Raw genomic sequence first — 23,902 nt, 5'->3', positions numbered from 1 at the left:
GGTATTAGCAATAGCATTAGCAAATTTGCTGATGATACTAAGCTGGGTGGCAGGGTGAAATGTGAGGAGGATGTTAAAAGATTACAGGATGACCTGGACAGGCTAGGTGAGTGGTCAGATGCATGGCAGATGCAGTTTAATGTGGATAAATGTATGGTTATCCACTTTAGTGGCAAGAACAGGAAGGCAGATTACTACCTAAATGGAATCAATTTCGGTAAAGGGGTAGTACAAAGAGATCTGGGTGTTCTTGTACACCAGTCAATGAAGGTAAGCATGAAGGTACAGCAGGTAGTTAAGAAGGCTAATAGCATGCTGGCCTTCATAATAAGAGGGATTGGTATAGAAGCAAAGAGGTTCTTCTGCAGCTGTACAGGGCCCTGGTGAGAACCACACCTGGAGTACTGTGTGCAGGTCTGGTCTCCAAATTTGAGAAAAGACATTCTGGCTATTGAGGGAGTGCAGCATAGGTTCACGAGGTCAATTCCTGGAATGGCGGGACTACCTTACGCTGAAAGACTGGAGCGACTGGGCTTGTATACCCTTGAGGAGAAAGTGAAGACTGCAGATGCTGGAGATCAGAGCTGAAAATGTGTTGCTGGAAAAGCGCAGCAGGTCAGGCAGCATCCAAGGAACAGGAGAATCGATGTTTCGGGCATAAGCCCTTCTTCAGGAATTCCTGACCTGCTGCACTTTTCCAGCAACACATTTTCAGCTCTTGTATACCCTTGAGTTTAGAAGACTGAGAGGGTATCTGATTAAGACATATAAGATTATTAAAGGATTGGACATTCTGGAGGCAGGAAACATGTTCCCGCTGATGGGTGAGTGCCGAACCAGAGGACACAGCTTAAAAATACGGGGTAGACCATTTAGGACAAAGATGAGGAGAAACGTCTTCACCCAGAGAGTGGTGGGTGTGTGGAATGCTCTGCCCCAGAGGGCAGTGGAAACCCAGTCTCTGGATTCCTTTAAGAAAGAGTTGGATAGAGCTCTCAAGGATAGTGGAATCAAGGGTTATGGAGATAAGGCAGGAACAGGATACTGATTAAGGATGATCAGCCATGATCAGATTGAATGGTGGTGCAGGCTCAAAGGGCAGAATGGCCTACTTCTGCACCTATTGTCTATTATCTATTGTCTATTGTCTCCTACATTCATCTTCTTCATTTGTGTGGTAACTCACAAAACAGATACTCTGCTAAATGTTCATTCCACTGCAACTATAGCAATCCAGGTGAATAGACTTCTTTATTGGACTTATGGATCCCTCTCCTGTGATACAACTCTCTAGTTCTCCACTAAGTGACATGAGTAGATAAGTCTTCCAATGATATTTATGAAGAAGTAACAAATAGGATTGATGAAGGCAGAGTGGTGGATGTTGACTACATGGACTTCAGGAAGGTGTTCGACAAGGTTCCACATGGTAGACTGGGTAGCAAGGTCAGATCACATGGAATACAGGGAGAGCTAGCTTTTTTAGAAAAAATTGGCTTGAAGGTAGGAGTTGGTGGTAGAGGGTTGCTTTGCAGACTGGATGTTTGTGACCAGTGGTATGCTACAAGGAATGAGGCTGGATCCATGCTTTTTGTTACTTATATAAATGATTTGGGTGTGAATATTGGAAGTATGGTTCGTAAGTTTCCAGATGACACCAAAACTGGTAGTGTAGTCGATAACGAAGAAGGTTACTTCAGAATAAAATGGGATCTTGATCAGATGGGCCAATGAGCTGAAGAGTGGCAGATGGAGTTTAATTTAGATAAATGTGAGGTGCTGCATTTTGGAAAGGCAAACCAGGGTTGGACTTATAAACTTAATGGTAAGGTCCTGGGGAGTGTTGCTGAGCAAAGAGACTTTGGAGTGCAGGTTCATAGATCCTTGAAAGTAGTCGCAGGTAGATGGGATAGTGGAGACGTCATTTGGTATGCTTTCCTTTCCTGGTCAGAGCAATGAGTATATGAGTTGGGAGGTCATGTTGTAGCTCTACAGGACATTGATTAGGCCATGTTTGGAAACTGCATTCAATTCTGGTCTGCTTCCTGTACGAAAGATGTTGTGAAACTTGAAAGGGTTCAGAAAAAACTTACAGACTGTTGCCAGCGTTTGAGCCATAGGGAGAGGCTGAATAGGCATCAGAGGCTGAGGGTGAATAGGCCGGGGCTATTTTCCCTGGAGCGTTGGAGGCTGAGGGGTGACCTTATAGAGGTTTATAAAACCATAAGAGGCATGGATAGGGTGAATTGCCAAGATCTTTTCCCTGGGGTGGGGGAGTCCAGAACTAAAGGGCATAGGTTTAAGGTGAGAGGAGAAAGATTGAAAAAGGACGTAAGGGACAATCTTTCACACAGTGGATGGTGCATGCATGGAATATGCTTATGGAGGAATTGGTGGAGGCTGGGACAATTACAATATTTAAAAGGCATCTGAATGGGTTTATGAATAGGAAGGGTTTATAGGGATATGGGCCAAATGATGGCAAATGGGACCAGATTAATTTAGGATATCTGGTTGGCATGGACAAGTTGGACAAAAGAGTCTGTTTCCATGCTGTACAGCCCTATGAGTCTATGAGCAACATGAAGTTGGGCTAAAGCAGAGCAATGTTACAAGGGTAGAAAAATACCTTTTTGTGATTTTGTGATGGGCTGGATGTTCACCTTGGGGTCCAGCATGACACCAAAATTGCAAACACCCTGTTTATGTTCTTAGGCAGTTGTGAGTGGAGAGATGGAGCTGGTAGTTAGGGAATGGAGTTAACAATAGCACCTTTGGAGATATTCATGGGCTGATCTGTGCCTACCCTTTGCTCTTGGCTGAATAGACCTGGCTTTCCATTTCATTTCGGATAAACTCATGGCAGAAGACTGGAAGCAACTCCCAACAGATAGCCATAGATCCAAGTTACAGTGAGGTAAAAATCTAAATAGATCTGATTTGATTGATGTTATTGCACATTTGAACATCATGCAATGATGTTTGTAGCTGCAGAGCTACTCGCTGAATACTAATAGTTTCTGACTTCCCTTCCTATATTGAGGGTGCCTTGAAACAGGATTATTTAATCAGCCCTTTTCTTAATACACGCTAGAGCAAGTAATGAGTTTTAAAATTGCATTTTAATTGTATTTTTAAGAAGATTTATATATTGTAGCTGGCCTGAACCAATGGAACTGAAATTGGAGCCATATATATTACAGAAATGTATCATTTTTAGATTATTTGAATGATAATTAGGAAGCAAATAAGATGTATAAAACACTAGAGATTGCAGTTTATCACAAAGACGGATGAAAGCAGAGAGCTGTACTGTGGCGTTGTTTGTAAAAGGACAGGAAATGAATTACAATGACAGCTCGAACATATATAGTGTAAAGACGCAGCACGAAGCAGCATCAAGCTGGTTTGGGGAATGCAGGAAATGGGAAATCTTACAAAGATAAAAATAGCAAAAGAAGTAGACCATTTGGCACCTGGAGCCAGCCATTCAATAATATCATGGATGACCTGTTTGTGTTTCGAATTCCACATTCCCATCCATCCTGGTAACGTTTAAATCTCTTGCTGAACAAGAATCTATTTACCAGTGCCTTAAAAAAAATGTCACTTGCATCATCTTCTGAGACAGAGTTCCAAAGTCACACAATCTTCAATGAAAATAATTTTTTCTCACCTCTGTCCTGTAATGGTGATGCCTAATTTTAAAACAATGCTCTCTAGTTCTGGACTCACCCACAAGAGAATCGTCCTTTCCACGGCCACTATGTCAAGACCATTCAGGGTCCTTCAACCTTCAATTAAATCACCCCACACTCTTGAGTCTCCAGTAGAAACAAGTGCAGCCTGTCCAACATAGCAAAACTAGAGTAAATGGGAATCAGGGGATTATTCATCTCTGGCTGAAGTCATAGAATCCCTATAGTGTGGAAGCAGGCCGTTCAGTCCACACCAACCCTCCAACCTATAACCAACATCTTACCCTATCCTTGAATTTCTCATGGCTATTCCACCTAGTCTGCAGATCCATGAACGCTATGGGTAATTTAGCATCCCCAATGCACCTAACCTACACATATTTGCATTGTGGGAGGACACCGCAGCGCCGTACTGAAATCCACACAAACATAGGGAGAATGTGCAAGCTCCGTACAGTCGTCCAAGGGTGGAATCAAATCCGGGTCCCTGGTGTTGTGAGGGAGCAATGCTGACCACTGAGCCACGCTGCCATCTACAACAGTCATAACCTAGAATAATGGATGACAGTTATGTTTGTGGTAGAATGGTCATCCCTGCTCTAGGACATCACTGCGGGAGTTCCTCAAAGTAATGCCCTAGGCTCAACCATCTTCAGCTGCTTCATCAATGAAATACTGTCACTCATAAAGTCAGAAGTGGGAATGTTTGCTATTGGTTGCTCAGTATTCAGCACCATTGTGACTCATCAGATACTGGGGCAGCTTGTGTCCAAATGTAGCATGGTGTGGACAATATCCAGGCTTGGGTTGACTGCGGTAAGTTGTGCCACACAAGTACCAGACAATGACTATCTCCAGCAAGAGAGATTTTAATCATTACCCCTTGACATTTGGTGCTAATGCCATCACTGAATCAACAAATTACACCAACTTGGAGATAATCATTTACTACAGACTGAACTGGAGTAGTCTTATAAATACTGTGGCTATCACAGGAGATCAGAAGCTAGGAATCCTGTAGTGAGTAACTCACTGCCCCCCGCAGATCTCCAAAGCCTGTCCACCAGCTACAAGGCACAATTTGGGAGGATGACAGGATTTTCCTTCCTTGCTTGGATGGGTGCAACTCCAACAATACTACAAAGCTTGACCTCATCCAGGACAAAGCAATCCACTTGATTGATACCATGTCCACAAATACTCACTTACTCCACCACCGATACACAGTGTCAACAGAATGTACCTTCTACAAGATGCATTACAGAAGTCACCATGGCTCCTAAAACAGCATCTTCCACATCCATGATCACTACTTTCTAGAAGGACAGCGGCAGCAGACACATGAGAACACCACTACCTGTAAGTTCCCCTCCAAACCACACTCACCTTGACTTGGAAATACATCACCATTCATTCATTATTGCTGAGTCAAAACCCTAGAATTCCCTCCCCAAAAACATTGTGACTAAGCCTACACCAAATAGACTGCATTGGTTTAAGAAGGCATCTCATCACCACCTTCTCAAGGGTAAATAGGGATGGACGATAAATGGTGGCCACCCAGAGACACCAACATCCCATGAATGAATACAAATAAAACTATTTTTTAATCTCTTCATTCTGGGAAACCTCCTCTTAACCTGACTCTGTTTGGCAAGTTCTACAGTGCACTATATGGAAATCACAACTATAGGACACATGCTGTGTGAGCCCTGGTCTACATTTATAATGGTGCACTGAACTCCATAGACTGAAAGGAAGTATTATAGTTCCTACCTTTAAAAAAAAGTGACAAGGTAGACTCTGGTAACTATAGTCCATTAATTCCTTTACAGGAAAGTTACCAGAGGGAATCATTACAGATGTAACCTGTGTTTTGATTACAGATAATTCTTGGGACATCCAACATGGTTTCATATAAAGGAGGCTACTTCTTAAAAATCTACCTGAAGTTTTGAAGAGGTCACCAAACTGGTGAATAAGGGAAGCTGATTCTATTTTGTCTACTTAGACATCTAAAAGGTCTGTGGGAGGTACTACTTAAGAGGTTTCTATACAGTATTGAAATCTCTGGCATTAATAGTAATAAATTGTGTTGTATTGAGAACTGGGTTGGGACGACACAGATAAAAATATATTTCAGTTGATTTTCATACCAGTTCTCTTGAATTTTAAGAGTCTGTCTCCTGACTCAAGCAATGATCAGATGGGCACTGCTGTGGATCATGATGTGGAGGTGCTGGTGTTGGACTGGGATGGACAAAGTTAAAAATCACACAACAACAGGTTATAGTCCAACAGGCTTATTTAGAGGCACTAGCTTTCAGAGCACTGCTCCTTCATCAGGTAGCTAACGCTTCCAAATAAATCTATTGGGCTATAACCTGGTGTTGTGTGATTTTTAACGTGGATCAGTGATAGCATTCTTGCCGCTATGTCCAAAGACTGTACATTCAAATCCTACTCCAGAGACAAGACAATAAGAAATTAGATTAAACCTCCTTTGCAGCAGTGAAGGAATACTGCACTGACTTTTGAAGGAAAGTAGAGATGGTATCCTGAGCAAAATTTATCCCACAATCAACATAACTAAAGAACAAAATATCTATTCGTTATCACATCACTATTTGTGGAACCTTGTTAAGCATAAACTGATTGTTTGTTTCCCCACATTAGAACAAGTACTGTTCTTGAAAATTGTTTTATTATTTGTAAATCACATTGGAATGTCTTGAAGTTATGAAAGGCACCACATAAATGCAAGTCTTTCTTCATTTCTTTCCATTTCAGCTCTATGATGCAGGCTGTAAAGTTGTAGCTTGATTGATGCAAAACATTTAAACATAATAGATTAGCAGAGTAAGGAACAATCATTCTGAATTTATTAGAACATTCATTACATGAACTTATGATTAAATTATGTCAAGCATAAATAAAATATATCAGAGCAAATAACACGCAGCAGCAGCATGTAAAATATTTAAGCTGGGTAAAAATCTAATGAATCATTGTTGAATTATTGACAGCAGGATGTATCTATAGTTACTGATCCTGGGAATATTTGTCACTAAGATTTTTAAAAAGATGGGGCTTACTGACCAAACTTGATAACAGTGGTAAGAAGAATTTTGTGTGGTGAGAAGGATGGAAATGTGAAGATGATGAGCTGGAAAGTATGTTGTAATGTCGAGTGACATCCTTATGAAAATATGAATGTATCTTTCTTCACAAACATAAATACTGGGCTGCAGGCTATTTCACGGAACTCTGTCTATGATCATCTATCAGGAAAAGCCCAAGAGAAAACAAATAACTATTTCCACATCATCTCGTCTCCTCTCCCCTAAATTTCCCCCTCCCCCATCCTTTCCCCTAAACCCAACCTCTCCCAAAAGCCCACACTCATACCAATCCCACCAATAGCCTCCCAAAACCTATCCTCTCCCCAAAAGCTGACATCCCTGCCCCAAAGCCCCCACACACCAAATCCTACCATCACCCTCCCAGAACATGCAAAATGCAGACTGGATGATTGCTTTACAGAACAGTGATGTTCTGGTTGTAAAAATGACCCCAAGCTTCCAGTTTTCTGCCTCTTCAACATACCACTGTGTTCCCACACCAACATTTCTGTCTCAGGCCTGCTACAGTACTCCAGTGAGGCACAGCACAAGCTCAAATAGCAACATCTCACTTTCCACCAGAAGCCTTCAGGATTCAATATTGAGTTCATTGCTTCCATGTCCTTTACCCACCCCTACACCCCAGGCCACATCACGACATGTGCTGCTTTCAGCACAGTCAACCCATTTTCACCTACTCATTGTCCCCATTATAAACATTTCTCTTTCTTTGGCTTACTATTACCCATCGCTTTGTCTGCTCAACTCTCTCTCTGCATTCCATCCCTAACTATTTGCTCACTTCCTTTCTCTTGCTATAATCAGTCCTGAAGAAGGGTCACTGGACTTGAAATGTTAATTCTACTTTCTCTCCACAGAAGCTACTAGACCTGCTGGGTTTCTCCAACAAATTCTATTTTTCTTCCATATCTTCAATATCTGCAGTTTTTTGTTTTATTTTCAGATCTGTTATTTCACTTCACTTCTGGCGCTGTGTCTAAATTTTCATAAGACCATAAGACCATAAGACATAGGAGTTGAAGTAAGGCCATTCAGCCCATCGAGTTCACTCCACCATTCAATCATGGCTGATGGGCATTTCAATGCAACCACTCCGCACTCTCCCTGTGTCCCTTAATCCTTGAGAGATTAAGAATTTATCAATCTCTGCCTTGAAGAGCCTCCATTGTGCTCTGTAGCAATGAATTCCACAGGCCCACCACTCTCTGGCTGAAGAATTGTCTCCTCATTTCCATTTTAAATCAACCCCCTCTAATTCTAAGGCTGTGCCCATGCGTTGTCGTATCCCTAACTGACGGAACAAATTCCCAGCGTCATGATACCTATTACCATGACTCCAATGATAATAGATAGCAATAATCTAAGATGATGGTCTTACCTGATCCAAGACACAAAAGGTGTCAATATGGTCTAGTTGGTAATCTCTGAGTCAGAAGATTGCAAGTATAACTGTAAGTATGATTTTGGTCAATGCTACAGTGCAGGACCTGGGGAGTACTGCACTGATGGAGCCACAGTCTCCTTGGTGAGATGTTAAACTGAGGTGTTATCTTCCCTCTTAGATGAACATGAATAGGTTCCATGATTTCAATGAAGAGCGGGGATCTCCCCTCAGTACCCACATGAATAATCTAAAAATTAGGGCCCAAACGTTCTGGAGAGATATGAGAACTCACTTCTACACACAAAAGGTAGTAGAGATTTGGAACTGTCTTCCACAAATGGAAGTTGATGCAGGGTCAGTTGTTTTAAATTTTAAATCTGAGATGGATCATTTTTGTTAAACAAAGGTATTAAAGGATACAGTTGGTACTGTTATGACATGCGTTTTTTCAACACGAATTGGCTATAATGCAATTGAAAATATTCGACCATTATTTGTAGAATGTGAGCTTTCCTTACCTGTACTGGTTTTAATGAGATTCCGGTCCCATTGGTTTAAATGGTGCTGCTATTACATGATTTTCTTATAACATGGGATTGCACAGGAATGGAACTATCGTGTAATGTCAGAACAGACTGTGTGAGCCAAAGACAGGTATAATGAGTTAGGCCACAGATCAGCTATGACCTCACTGAATGGCGGAACAAGCTCAAGGAGCTAACTTGCTTACTCCTGCTCTGATATTCCTATCCCTCAATAGAACCATCAAAATATGATGTGATCATTACCACGCTTTGGATCATGGACTCCTCTTGCGAGACATTGGCTGCCATGTTTCCTTATTACAGCAGCAGCTAGATTTTAAAACTGCTTGGTTGTAAATGGAGGATGTTTTGAGTTCAAGGAAGCTCCTATGCAAATATACTCTTTACTTTGAACTCTATAGTCAGTAAGAGGTTTGACTTATGGTCTAAGTATAAGAAAATGACTGATGATACAAAAATATGTCCTTTATATTTTTCAATGTCAACAACTTCTCTAAGAGTAAAAGCTGTACAGTTAGAGAGGATTTTCTTGCACATTTCAAATTATGTGTCCTCAGCTCACCATGGAATAACAGCCAAAACATATATTAAGGATGCAATATAAATGTAATTAAATGTCACATGGTCCTTCACAGAAGCATTACGAAGAAAATATGGCACCAAGTCACGTAAGAGAATATAAGGTCAGGTGACCGAAAGCTGAGTAGGTTTTGAGGATTGTCTAAAATAAGGAAGGCAAGATATTTAGATAATTAGATGTTTGTTTAAAAAGACTACCTGCCTGGTAGCTGGACATCAGAAAGAAATGCGTGAGAGAACAGAATCTAAAGCACATATTCCATTTGCATGACTGCTAAAATTGAATTCACACCATGACAGTGCAGTTATAGTATGAAAATAGAACTCTTCTCTTCCCCAGTTTTCTTGACCAGGGATAGTAGATGTTGAGCCAAGGGAAAGGACAATTACATTTTATTGTACTCATCTTGTTTTCAGATAAAAATTAAAATTGGGGATACAAATTTTGGCTCATCATCTAAACCATGTAGCTCCTCTTTCCTGTTGCTGACTTGCCTGACTTTTAATCTTGTAGGTTGTTCTTTGATAGAGTGTTGCACATCCAGGGTATACACTGTTGAGCTGTAATTCCAGTTTTTGGACACTGTTGCAAAACTGGTCACCAACTGGACAAATATTTCAGCATACATGCTTTGTCCAGTTATTCAGGGACAGCTGAAGCCCATGCATTAAGGCAGGTAAATTATTTTACTCTGAATTCTCAAGGACCAGGTATCCTCCCATTCAACTCTGGTAACAACTCCCTCTTCATCACAATTTCCCAGGACCAACCTGTGGATTGACCCGATATCAATCCAGCCAGAATTCCTAAGGTTCCACAGTGAGCTACAGTGGGGAACGTGATTGCTATCTGTAGCTTACTGAGCACAGTCAGGTGAGGACCAGTTATATTTGACTTGTGCAGCATCATTTTTGCTTCGGTATATATTACAATCTTCCTTGCACTTGACAGATGGAGGTGGTGGTAGGAGGGGAGTGGAGGGAAATGCAAATATTTCCCCAAATATGCCTCAAGAGAGCAATTTTTAATTTCTCAGCATTGCTCAATAACATGACAGACAGTTAAAAGAAACTGCAAGTACAATCTACTTAATAAAACTACTTTACATATTAAAGTGAGCCCTTTGATAATTTGTTCACAATCTTTTGTTGCCTTCCTATTCATTTTTCACAGTTGGCTAATACTAGATTGTAATTCCAGGCTGCACCAACAAGAGGACCAATTGGGAAAGTACAGCAATGAATAAATAACATCAGAAATGCAACACCATATTAAATCATGATAGCCATTTGGATCATAGCACATGCAGAATGCTACAGAGATTTCTCAGAATTCAGACTGATTCAAAATCCTATATTTACATCTGAATTAGATTTCAACAACAGCAATCATCAATTTCATAATCCATTCTCAAATCTCTATGACATCTCTAAAGCTCTCTAGACAATTACAATTACAATGATAGATGCTCATAGAGTAAGACCCGAACACATCTGGCTTGAAATCAAAAGCAAGTGACATTTGCTTTGAGTTGCTTTCTGAAGCAGCACTAATGCAGAAAATCAGATTACTTTGGTAACAGACCGAAAGAGGCCTGTACTTCAAAGTGCAGGAGCTCCGGTAATTTGTATCCATGTGCAACACTTTCAGGTTACATGTATTCATCTCTTTAGTGTCCAAAGCACGACATTTCCAATTTATATGACTTAAACTTTGAACCAGGCAGCATTGTTTCCAGCCTTAAGGTATGGAAACAACTGAAACTATAATCCAGACTTTACATTGGATTGCATTGATTATATTTCACAGAAATAGTTCATTTGGCCCAACTAGTCACAAGAAATATTAATGTATTTGAAACGAGTTGTAGTCTAGACTTCTAACTAGAGAGTGGTAGGTAAATAGTTATTTTTTATCAAAGGCTGTTTGTGCTATGTGACTGAATACTTTTAAAAAGATTTCAGAATGAACATCTCATTAACAAAATAAGTCAAGAACCTAAGGATATGTATCAGCAAAGATAACAAAAAGGTCAATGGAACACAGTGACTTCTTTTTACCTTGGACCATAAACACAGTGTCTATTGTTAGTTTGCAAAGTACTAATTGTAATGGAATTGTACAGTCATACAACATGGAATCAGATACTTTTGTTCAACTCATTCATGCTGACTAAGCTTCCCAAATGAAACTAATCCCATTTGTCTGCGCTAATCTCTCTAACCGTTCCCTGTTCATGTACCTGTCCAAATGTCACTTCCTCTGGCAGTTCATTCCACATCCAAATCACTCTCTGTGTGAAAAAAGGTGCACTTCAAAATTTAAACATTTTCTAGGAAAAATGTCCTTTGCTATTCACCTTATCTATGCTCCTAATGATTTAATAAACCTTTATAAGGTCACCCCGCAATCTCCTTTGCTCCAGTGAAACAAGTCCCAGCCTTTCCTTATAACTCAAACCTACCACTCCTGGCAAAATCCTTTCTGAACCCGCTCCAATGTAAGAGTTTTTAAAAATTCATTCACACAATGAGGGCAATAGTGACTAGGCCAGCAGTCATTGCCAGAGGGCAGTTCAGAGTCAGCCATATTGCTGTGGGCCTGGAATCACAAGTAGGCCAGACCAGGTAAGGAGGACAATTGACATCCTTAAAGGAATTTAGTGAACTAGATGGACTTTTATAACAATTGACAAATCTTAATTCCAGATTTTTATTGAATTCAAATTCCACCATCTGTCATGGCAGGATTGGAACCCAGGTTCCAAGAGCATTACTTGGATCCCTGGATTAGCAATCCAGTGATAATACTATTAGGCCATCACCTCGCACATAATAGCCTTCTTATAGCAGAGTGACAAGAAATGTGGACAGTACTCCAAAGTGGCTTTACCAACATCCTGTACAACCTCAACATGATGTCCCAACTCCTATACTCAATGGTCTGAACAATGAAGGCAAGTGTGCTAAATGCCTTTCTAAACACCCTGTTGATCTGTGATGCAACTCTTTAAGAACTGTGTACCTGAACTGCTAGGTCTCTCAGTTCAACAACATTGCCCAGGGCCCAACTGTTAACTGTATAAGTCCTGCGCTTGTTCGCTTCACCAAAATGCAACACCTCACACTTATCCAAATTAAGGTCCATCTGCCCCTCCTCAGCCCATTGTTTGAATTGAGATGAGAGAATTGTAATTTACAATTTGAAACATCAGGAAAAATCTCTGTTGAACCTTTTCTCTGTGTCGCCTTCTTTCACAGGGTGGCACGGTGGTTAGCACTGCTGCCTCACAACACCAGGGTCCCAGGTTCAATTCCAGCCTTGGGCAGCTGTCTGTGTGGCATGTGCACATTCTCCCCATGTCCAGGTGCTCTGGTTTCATCCCACAGTCCAAAGATGTGCAGGTCAGATGAATTGGCCATGCTAAATTGCCTATAAGTTAGGTGTGTTAGTCATTCTTTGGAGGGTCGGGTGGTGTTGTTGGGCCGAAGGGCCTGTTTCCATATTGTAGGGAATCTAATCTAATAACTCATCCGAAGGAGTTTGAGAACAACTATTTTGTCCAGGTTTTCTTGGTCTACACAGTGATACCAGAAACTTCCTGCTCAGTTACTTCAAACAGTGCCACAGTCATAAACTGAGGGTCCATGCAACAACAAAGGTGGATTCACATTTGAAATTCTTAGAAAACCTGAAATAAATGGGACTCGGAAAAGATTATACTACGGAGAAAGCCAATAGGTTCTGTGTATCTATGCTAGCCCCTTTGAAAGAGCTATCTAATTAATTCATTTCCCCAGTGTCTTTTGATATAGCCCAGCAAATCTTTGGCTTTCAGAACCTCCCAATTCTCTATGGGAAGTTACTATTGAATTTGTTTTGATTACCAATTCAGGGTAATACATTCCAGTCATCTTTAATATGTATCTTCTGGCTACTGACCCACTTCTCAAATTGAACAAATCCTTTTCATTTACCCCAGCCAAACATCTCATAATTCCGAACACCTGTAATAAATGTCCACTAAACACTCCCTCCTCTAAGGAGGTAAGTAGACTGATTCCAACTTCTTTCTTGCCACATATCTGAAATCCTGCATCCCTGATATTATTCTGGCAAATCTCCTCCATACCGTCTCCAAATAAATTATACCTCAGTTGAATTAACCTCTTTCTGCATGATACTTCAACAGTTAAATCAGATGAAAATAATGATATTAAGTGTTTGATGCAACAGCACGGAAACAACTATCCCATGTAAATAGATCCTTTCTTTAAGGAGAAATTTAGAATAGTGGTTATGTCACTTGACTAGTAATCCAGAGGACCAGGTTAACATTTTGGGAATCTTGACTGAAATACCACCAAGGTACATGGTTAAATTTAGTTTAACAAAATCTGGAATTCAGAGCTTCTGCCTAAGGATGACCATGTCTATTGTCCACAAAAATCCCAATCTGGTTCACAGATGTAGAAGGAAATCTACCATCCTTAAATGGCAGTGGTGAGCTGTCTTCTTGAAATACTGTGGTCCTTGGGTTGCAGGAACGCCGAGTGGTGTGAAGGAGGGAGATCCAGGATTTTGACTCAAAGACACTGACGGAACAGTGGTATATTTCCCCTCTCAGAATGGTGACAGCTTGGAAGGAAACTTCCAGATGGTGGTATTCCTTGAATCTGCAGCCTTTGTCCTTCAAGGTAGTGGAGATCACAGTTTGGGAACATGTTGAGGAGGAGCCTTGTTAAGCTATGCAATACATCTTGTCAATGGTGTACATTGCTGCCAATCTTGACAATAGTAAAGCTATTAAACATAAAGGGGTGATGGTTGGAGATGAAACCAGGCCCAGGGACAGAAATCACAGAATCTGGTGCTCAGCCTCTAACACAAACACTGCTTCTATATCCTCAAACTGAGCACAGAGCTGTTGCCTCCAACCCAAGCACAGAGGCTCCCCCTGGAGCCTCAGTCCCAGAATATTAGGCCCTGATGTAACCCCCTACTCTGGGCATTGGATGGACCTATATTTGGAACTATACAGCTGTTCTTTCACTGCTGCTGGGTCAAAATCCTGCAACTCTCCTCTTAACAGCATTGTGTATGCATTTACATCCCATGGGGACAGGAGTGATTCAAGACAGCAACTCAGTACCTTCTTCTCAAAGACAATTAAGCAACAGGCAATAGATGAGTGTTGAACCAGCAATGCTGACATCCCATGAATAAATAAATAAAACCTGTTGTCACAATTTCCAAGGTCAGACATGAGCTGTTCCCTGTAGATTGAGTTGAAACAGAGGACACTGAAGGAATATCAACCATTCCAAGAAATATTACTGAAAGAGTAATAAGTGAGATACTTCACATCCTGATTTTCTTGCATATTGTATAATGCTTGGAAGTTAATGAAGAAGTGGATGAAATAATGTTGCACTGTTACAAAGTTAATTCTCAAAGTAATGCTCTATGATCACAATGAATTCTGTAGTTTGCATTTGTCAGTGATTCAAATTTGATTTAAATCAACGGCCGAAGGGGAAGTAGGGCAAGAGATTCCACATATAATGCTCATACATAATTCATACACTTTGAAACATCTCCCTACTTTTAGATGTTCAATCGTGGATCCTCCTATTAATTCCTCAATGTCAGTTCACAACTGTAAACAGAGGTATACATACCTGGTACAACACCATTGGTAGCGATTGCACTCATCGAGATTGCTGTTAACATGGTCTGAAAAAGAAATGAAGACATACAGTCAAAAGAGGGAATGATGTTTAATTTTAAGATTGATCTATAGAAAACACATCTCAAAATTAGCTGTTTAATTGTTCATTCATCATTGGGCTTTAAGAAATTTATAAAGAGTAGATAACAAAACCATGAGGTTGACTATTGATCCAGAGTCAGAATTCAACACGAGGATAATTCCCAGTTCTGACCCCATGCGTCACCTACATCACTCATTTGACAGGATGAGAATACTCATTTCAAGTCATTAGCAAACTTGGTTTTCAATTATTATTCTCAAGCATGACCAGGAGGCAGGAGCTGCCCACTGAGCATGAGTTGCAAAAACTGATGGCAACCATCTTGGGGTCTGCTGTTGCCTGAAGAAGAAAGCAGGCAACACCTCAGTGTGCCAAGAGCTTACCATGCTCAATAGTGGATAAAGCATCAAGTGAAAGGACCTAAACTCAATGTGGGGCAAAATCCCCTCTTACCAAGAATTTCTCTTCATTAAATGCTCTCTCAGCATCAGCAGCCATGCACCAATGTGCATCAGTCTATTTGCATTTTGAGGTTTACAAATTGAAAATCAACTTTTCACCATCCCTGGCCCTACAAAAAACTTGACAAGGGCCTTAACAGTCATAATTGGATGCATGTAAGTTCTTATAGTATACATGGATGTAATCCTTGTGACCGGGAGCTTTATCCTGCCTGCAATGTTGGTATATCTTTTTGATTTGTTAGTCAAGGACAGTGTTACGGTGGCATATAGGATGTCTGAAAACCCGTCTACTGAGATAGTATGGGCTGAGATTAGAAACGGGAAAGGAGAGGTCACCCTGTTGGGAATTTTCTATAGGCATCTGAATAGTTCCAGAGATATAGAGGAAAGGATTGCAAAGATGATTCTAGATAGGAGTGAAGTTAACAGCATAGTTATTATGTGGGATTTTAACTTTCCAAGTATTGACTGGAAATGCTATTGTTTGAGTACTTTAGATGGGTCCATTTTTGTCCAATGTGTGCAGGAGGGTTTCCTGACACAGTATGTAGACAGGCCATCAAAATGCGAGGCCACGCTGGATTTGGTACTGGGTAATGAACCAGGCCAGGTGTTAGAGTTGGAGGTAGGTGAGCACTTTGGTAATAGTGAACACAATTTGGTTACGTTTACTTTAGCGAAGGAAAGGGATAGGTTTATATCACAAGGCAAGAGTTATGGCTGGGAAAATGGCAATTATAATGCGGTTAGGCAAGATTTAGGATGCAAAGGATGGGGAAAGAAACTGCAGGGGATGGGCACAATTGAAATGTGGAGCTGGTTCAAGGAACAGTTACTGCATGTACTTGATAAGCATGCACCTGTCAAGCAGAGAGGAAGTGGTCGAGTGAGGAAACTGTGGTTTAATAAAGAAGTTGAATCTCTTGTCAAGAGGAAGAAGGAGGCTTATGTAAAGATGAGACATTAAGGCTCAGTTAGGGCACTTGCGAGTTACAAGTTAGCCAGGAAGGACCTAAAGAGAGAGTGAATAAGAGCCAGGAGGGGACATGAGAATTCTTTGGCAGGTAGGAACCCTTATGTTTTCTATAGGAATGCCAGGAATAAAAGAATAACTAGGGTAAGAGTAGGGCCAGTTAAGGACAGTAGTGGGAAATTGTGTGTGGAATCCGAGGAGATAGGGGAAGCGCTAAATGAACATTTTTCATCAGTATTCACACAGGAAAAAGACAATATTGTCGAGGAGAATACCGAGATATGGGCTATTAGACTAGATAGGATTGAGGTTCGTAAGGAGGAGGTGTTAGCAATTCTGGCAACTGTGAAAATAGATAAGTCCCCTGGGCCACATGAGACTTATCCTAGGATTTTCTGGGGAGCTAGGGAGGAGATTGCAGAGCCTTTGGTTTTGATCTTTATGTCATCATTGTCTCCAGGAATAGTGGCAGAAGACTGTAAGATTGAAAATTTTGTCCCCTTGTTCTAGAAGGGGAGTAGAGACAACCCTGGTAATTATAGACCAGTGAGCCTTACTTCTGTTGTGGGAAAGGTTTTGGTAAGGATTATAATCATCGAGCAAGGAATAATATGATTAGGGATAGTCAACATGGTTTACTGAAGGGTAGGACATGCTTCACAAACCTTATTGAGTTCTTTGAGAATGTGACCAAACAGGTGGCTGAGGGTAAAGCAGTTATGTGGTGTATCTGGATTTCAGTAAAGCGTTTGATAAGGTTCCCCATGGTAGGCTATTATAGAAAACACGAGGCATGGGATTGAGGGTGATTTAGCGGTTTGGATCAGAAATTGGCTAGGTGTAAGAAGACATGATTTGGAGCTGCCGGTGTTGGACTGGGATATACAAAGTTAAAAATCACACAACACAGATTATAGTCCAATAGGTTTACTTGGAAGCACTAGCTTTTGAAGACCTGTTCCTTCATCAGGTGGATGTGGAGGACACAATTGTAAGACAGAATTTACAGCAAAAGTTTACAGTATGATGTAACTGAAATTATACTTTGAAAAATACCTTGATTGTTTGTTAAGTCTCTCATCTGTTAGAATGACCATGTTAGTTTCACTTCTTTCATATGTTAATGACATTTTTTTTTAAAAGTTACATTCACAGGTTAACTGTAACAATTGGTGTCAGCCAGATAATATGTTGAAAGTGTTAGCCCCCGTGTTCTGTTGTCTGTGCCACAATGTTTAGACTGATTCTAATCTAAGAAGAGAGTTGACAGAGTCTTACATGGATTCATGCTGTTTTTGAGCAAAGTACAATGTAACTCTGTGGATGGTAATGGAATAGTGTAGGTTAGATGAGTTTTAAATTGGTTCCACGGGTCAGCGAAAAATTGAGGGCTGAAGGGCCTGTACTGTGCTGCAATGGTCAATGTTCTATGTTCAAAGATTTGTTTTTCAAAAATCATGCCACCATGTAAGGCTGTTTGTAGTAAATACTTATGTAAAGTAACAATTTCATATTTTTGCCATTTCATCTGTGGGTTCAGTTTGTGTGTCCCTTATGGTCTTATCTTGATTTTTCTTTAATTATTAAGAGTCTAAATTATTTGTTCATTTTTATTTCTTGAGAATTTCAGGTTGTTAGATAAACATTAAAATTTCTGGATAATGTAATTTTGCTGTTTTCTTTGCTTATTTATTTTCTTTCCTGACCTCCTCATATTTCATTTTGTTATTCTCTTCTCTAATCTTTAAGCACTTGGTGCGTGGTTTTAATGTCATTCTTGCCTCTTATTTAACTATTGTCTTTCAATGTTGCCTAATTTGGTCTTGATTTTCAGCAAGATGATTTCACCATATGCTTCTGCAGGTGTACAAAATATATATGATAAAATTACATTGTTCACCATTTTAAATGTTTTCTGTTGTTCTATTTCCTTGTTTGTCATTTTGTCTCCCAAGCTGATTTTCCCTACTTCTAGCCTCATCCTTGGTTCTATATATTTGGTACATGCCCATCACAAGTACTTGTATTCAAAAGATATGCATGGGTTTCCCGATCAAAAAAGATTCTTCAGCCTCACCGCGCAGCTCTTCGAGGAAAGCACAAAAACTGCAAACAAGGAAATGGAACCAGTTTTGTGTAATAAATGTCTCAAGAGTCTCAGAACTTCTATGATCTGGGGCAGAACGCAACAGAGACTTACAGAGCGTGAAAGATCATTAACCTTCTTGGGCCATTTATCCAGACTGTGGACACAGGATCGACTCAAGTGGCAATTTCAGAGGGCACCGAGGTGGCATTGGCAGTCACTTAAATACAATATCCCATATATAAATACATATTCACTTACATCACTGGTGATTTTACCTGGAACTATGAGAATGAAGGTACAGAGGCCAGCTATCTTAGCGCCATACAATATTTTAACCCTATGTGAAAGATAGCTACCATTTCCACAGCATCCATATGAGTGTCAAACTTTATCATGATCAAACAAGGGAGCATTAAATGTTCCATGAGTCTGTAACCTTATCTTTTATTAAACAGCAAGAAGCATGTAGAAAGTTACAAGTTTTAAGCTGCACTTGTAGCTGCGAATAAACAAGGGATACTGACCCGAGCAGCATTAAAACATTTGCACTCAGTGAAAGATGACTTCACTTAATTTAGTTACATTGAAAAAGCAAGTCTTTCCTGCAGCGCTCTGGACAATGCTGCTGTGCTGTAGGAAGCTGAATGTAATGTTCCTCAGGCTCTCACTTAGCACAATGCTCTAGAGCAGAGATTCCGAGGATCAAGCGAAATCCCCTGTCTGGATGTGACTGGTACAAATCCTCAGATATGATTTGTGTGTAGATAGCCTCAGTGGCTTCAGAGGAAGGTAGTGTTCAATTGCAGATATTCTGGATAATTTCGCTTTGGAAGAAGTAACAGGAGTACGGAGTACTGGGCTAATGGTGAGATTCTTGAGAGTGTGGATGAGCAGAGAGATCTCAGTGCCCATGTGCATAGATCCCTGAAAGTTGCCACCCAGGTTGATTATAGTCCAACAGGTTTATTTGAAATCACAAGCTTTCAGAGGACAGTCCTTTAGTCAGGTAAAGTGAATGACTTTGTCCACCTCAGTCCAACGCTGGTACCTCCACATCATAGACATTCTGGAAATAGTGACATGATATTCGGATTATAGTGAGACATCCCCTCTCTCATCAACACAATGAGTGACTGTTGCTCTCCTGTAACTTCACTGCATCAAGAGGGCACCTCAGGCTGTGAGCTCCACATTCGGGATCAGTTCCACATCCACTGAAGAGTGGTGCTGGTCCTGGCTTGTGAAAACAAGTGTACATCATCCATTTGTGTAGTAGCCCTTGGTTCAGCCAGCATTGGGATGACCACAGCTTCTGTTGCTATATCTATTGGAGATGATTCCAATAGACCTATGTGTACACTATCACAAACAAACTAGCTCCTCAATAATGCCATCATTCAATAATCACACCACACACAAATAATATTCAAACAGAGTCCGCCGAACATTGGGGCAGGGTGGAACACCTCTACATGGAGGATGTTGCATATTGTGGACCCGATTCAGATTTCTGTTGCTTAAGTGTTTGGTGCATATACAGTAAGAGTGACAACAATAATGACGACCTCTTCCCCACCCCCATCCCAAGAAAGGCAGGATTACATATTGGATAATGGTGTGGATGACTTGTGGTGGAAGATGTGAAGCAAGCATCTCCTGCAGACTAAGGAACCTAGGAAAGTGAATCTTTCCAGTCTGCTTGAGATTAGAACCATTAGTCAGATTGATTTGTAATGTTGAACAATATGGTGAAAGTTGCTTGGGGCCAGGACTCTCAGTCGAAACAATAAGCCAATGCTTGGGTCCGTCCAAATTCATTTCTTTAAATTCTCATCTCCACATTTTAGCCCCAGGCAATCCACATGCTCATGCTGAACACATCATGCCCTGCTCCCCCCATCAAGGCCAGGGTGGTAGCAACTGCCGACAAGTCCTCTCTTGTAGTACCCCTTACCTTCCTCCTATTCTCTATGATTTTCCAACCATATATGTTGAGTTGCTCCCATTCACAATTATTATGCCCTCTACATCCAAGCATGCTGCCTCTAATCCCCATCACTGACTTCCACGGTATCCCCACCACAACTATGGCCTCCCTTAACTTTCAGTGAACAGACCCCCCTCTGGACTGACCATGGTACACCATCCTCAATTAACTTGAAATACAGCCCTGACTTTAAGAGAACAGACCCTGACTAATCTCTATGCGACTTCCCGACCGACATTTTGTAATCCTTGGATTGGTTGAACTGTATCTACAGGATAAGCCTGGAGACCTCACTGAATAAGCCCCTGGATTGAGATTGGATGACATCCTTTACTTAGTGTGCAGATGACCCTTGAAGACAATCCTCATAGACATGTCTGAGAACTACACACTTAAAGTCTGAGATGTTATCATTTTGCTGAAGCACACGCAGTGTGTTTGCTGTATAAGCTGCTTAAACATGGTGTAGGTGTAATGTCGATGTAGCACAATGTGTTATGGCAACATGTCCACCCCCTTGACTGATTCCTGCTGACAACCATGACAATCTGGCTGTCTTTGTGCTTGTATTAACAAGTACTGTAAGACAGCATGTCAATGAACCTGTAAGTTCCGAATGATGTGGCAAAGTGCTAAAGGGCAAGGAAAGGCATGGCAGAGGGACTTTGAGCATCCAAGTAGGTTCAAAGTGAGTGAGTGCTAAGAGGATAATCAAGGAGTCATGAGATGTAACCTGGACCATTCCATCAGATGCTTGCTTGTATCTGCATGTGATTAAGCCTGGCAGCAGCTTAGCAATATAAGGTGTGCAGTTCTGAAGTGGAAAAATATATTCGAAGTTAGCTGGAGAAGTGCCATGAGATGTTGGTACACACCCAATGCCGTTCTCCATGACAACAATCATGATGGTTGGTGGACAGCATTGTCTGTTGCTGCCCATGGACGGCAAGCTAAAGATGGTGGCTGGTGGAAACTGTGTATCAGTGAGGCGAGATTCGATGCAAGTGCGATGTAAATGTCGGCAAATCGGCCACTCACCTTTTATGGACTAGATCTTCATCTTGCTGTTTAAACCTTGAGTGTAAAATTGGACTTTTGTTTTCAACAGCAAGAATCTCATTTTCCCAAACTTGCTTCATTTTTCCAACTGACTCACCTTGCCCATCTTCCACCTAGGAACCCTCCAACCACAAGAGATGAACTCGGATTTCACCAGTTTCCTCATTTCCCCTCCCCCCACCTTGTCTCAGTCAAATCCATCGAATTCAGCACCGCCTTCCTAACCTGCAATCTTCTTCCCGACCTCTCCGCCCCCACCCCAGTCTGACCTATCACCCTCACCTTGACCTCTTTCCACCTATCACATTTCCGACGCCCCTCCCCCAAGTCCCTCCTCCCTACCTTTTATCTTAGCCTGCTGGACAAACTTTCCTCATTCCTGAAGAAGGGCTTATGCCGAAACGTCGATTCTCCTGTTCCCTGGATGCTGCCTGACCTGCTGCGCTTTTCCAGCAACACATTTTCAGCACTTCATTCAGCCCACTACTGAATGAAATAAAACAAAGTTTGAAGTTGAGGATTTGTGGGAATATCCAAACACTTCAGGAAGAACACTTTTTGAATCGAGCAATTTCTTTTGGCGAGCAGTTGGGAAGCAGATCATTTAATAATGTAGCTCAAGCCTAATGCACGAGGCCTGACTAGAGCAGGAGGCTATTTCATTCATTCTAAAGTTTTACTTAAGAGCCCTAGATTCCTTTGGGGATAAAATCGTTGGATCAGCAAATTTTCAGAGTACAGGATGTGAGAAATTTCAAAATAACGTCAGCAGCAATGGAAGAAGAAAAAAATGAGTTAGTGGGGCAATATCCTGAGTAAAATAATTCAGGAATTCATTAATTTTTGCCAGGGTTAGGATCTTTTGGTATTTTTAGCTTGTTTGCAAAGCCTGCACTTACTTTCTCATAATTCCCATCAGAAAATCATCTATTCAGCTTCATCAATACGCTTATTCAAGAAGAATGGGTACCCAATAAACACAGTCTGCTAATTTCTCAATAACAAACCTAAACAAGCAGACACAACATGCGCAGAAACTCTAGCTATATTATCATACATCAAAGTCATCTCTTAAATGACTTCCAGATGATTCAGACCCTTTGGCATCATGGTAGCCCATAATTCTGGATCAGTGGTGCTGGAAGAGCACAGCAATTCAGGCAGCATCCGAGGATGCTGCCTGAATTGCTGTGCTCTTCCAGCACCACTGATCCAGAATCTGGTTTCCAGCATCTGCAGTCATTGTTTTTACCATGGTAGCCCATAAACCTACCAACACACTTAAACACAGGTGATGAACCTGAAGGACCCTATTCAAACAACCAACAAAACAAATGTTGTTTACAAAATACCACGCAAGAACTGTAACAAACACTACATCATATAGACGGGCAGAAAACTAGCCACCAGGATACATGAATACCCACTAGCCACCAAACAACATGATTCACTATCACTAGTATCCTTACATACAGATGAAGAAGGATACCACTTCAACTGGTTGGGCCGAAGGGCCTGTTTCCGCACTGTAGGGAATCTAATCTAATCAAAACACATCCATCCTAGTACAGGCCAAATAGAGACACACCTGGGAATTCCTAGAAGCCTGGCATTCAAACCAGAACTCCATCAATAAACCCCATCAATAAACACATCTACCATTCTCTGAGAATGAAATGATTTCACTCAATTTAAGAGACCAAGGCACATAAATAGAAAGCGGGCTGTAACACCAGCACTTCACCGGAGGCTCACTGATGATGTTACCTAGTATTGGTGATAAATATCTGAAAACAAACCTTCCAGTGCAGTGAGAAAACTTACAATGTGAATGGAGATACTTAGTTATGTTTGGAGTCTTTTGGATACTTCCACTCAGGGGAACGACATTTCTTTTTGATACAAAAACAGAAAGTACTGGAGAGACTTACCAGATCTGGCAGTGTCTGAGGAAAATTCTGTCCTGAATATAAGTCATAATGGATTCAAAACATTAGTTCTGTTTAACTCTTCACATACACTGCCAAATCTAGGGCAGCTCACCACCACCTTCTCAAGGGCAACTAGGATGGGCAATAAATGCTGGCCAGCCTGCGATGCCCACGTGCTATGAGTGAATAAATAAAAAAGTTAAACCTGCCAAGTTTATCCCCACTGACCCACTCTGTCTGCATCCATATGTCACCACTTTACAACCTCCTCATTG

At 41.0% G+C, this 23,902-nt stretch overlaps 1 protein-coding gene across 4 annotated transcripts in view; it reads right to left on the bottom strand.

Moving 5' to 3' along the window:
- Positions 1-23,902, bottom strand: part of LOC122559948 (solute carrier family 12 member 5-like) — a 1,091,443-nt gene that overhangs the window by 171,391 nt on the left and 896,150 nt on the right. For all 4 annotated transcript variants that reach the window (XM_087994966.1, XM_087994965.1, XM_087994967.1 and 1 more), the window contains exon 5: positions 15,032-15,086. In XM_087994966.1, the coding sequence (XP_087851092.1) occupies positions 15,032-15,086 (55 nt within the window). The remainder of the gene's footprint in view (positions 1-15,031; positions 15,087-23,902) is intronic.

Source organism: Chiloscyllium plagiosum, unplaced genomic scaffold (assembly GCF_037043375.1).
Source record: "Chiloscyllium plagiosum isolate Xiang-an unplaced genomic scaffold, Cpla_swu_hap1 HiC_scaffold_15, whole genome shotgun sequence".
NCBI classification, from domain to species: domain Eukaryota; kingdom Metazoa; phylum Chordata; class Chondrichthyes; order Orectolobiformes; family Hemiscylliidae; genus Chiloscyllium; species Chiloscyllium plagiosum.
This window is presented reverse-complemented; position numbering and strand designations above follow the sequence as displayed.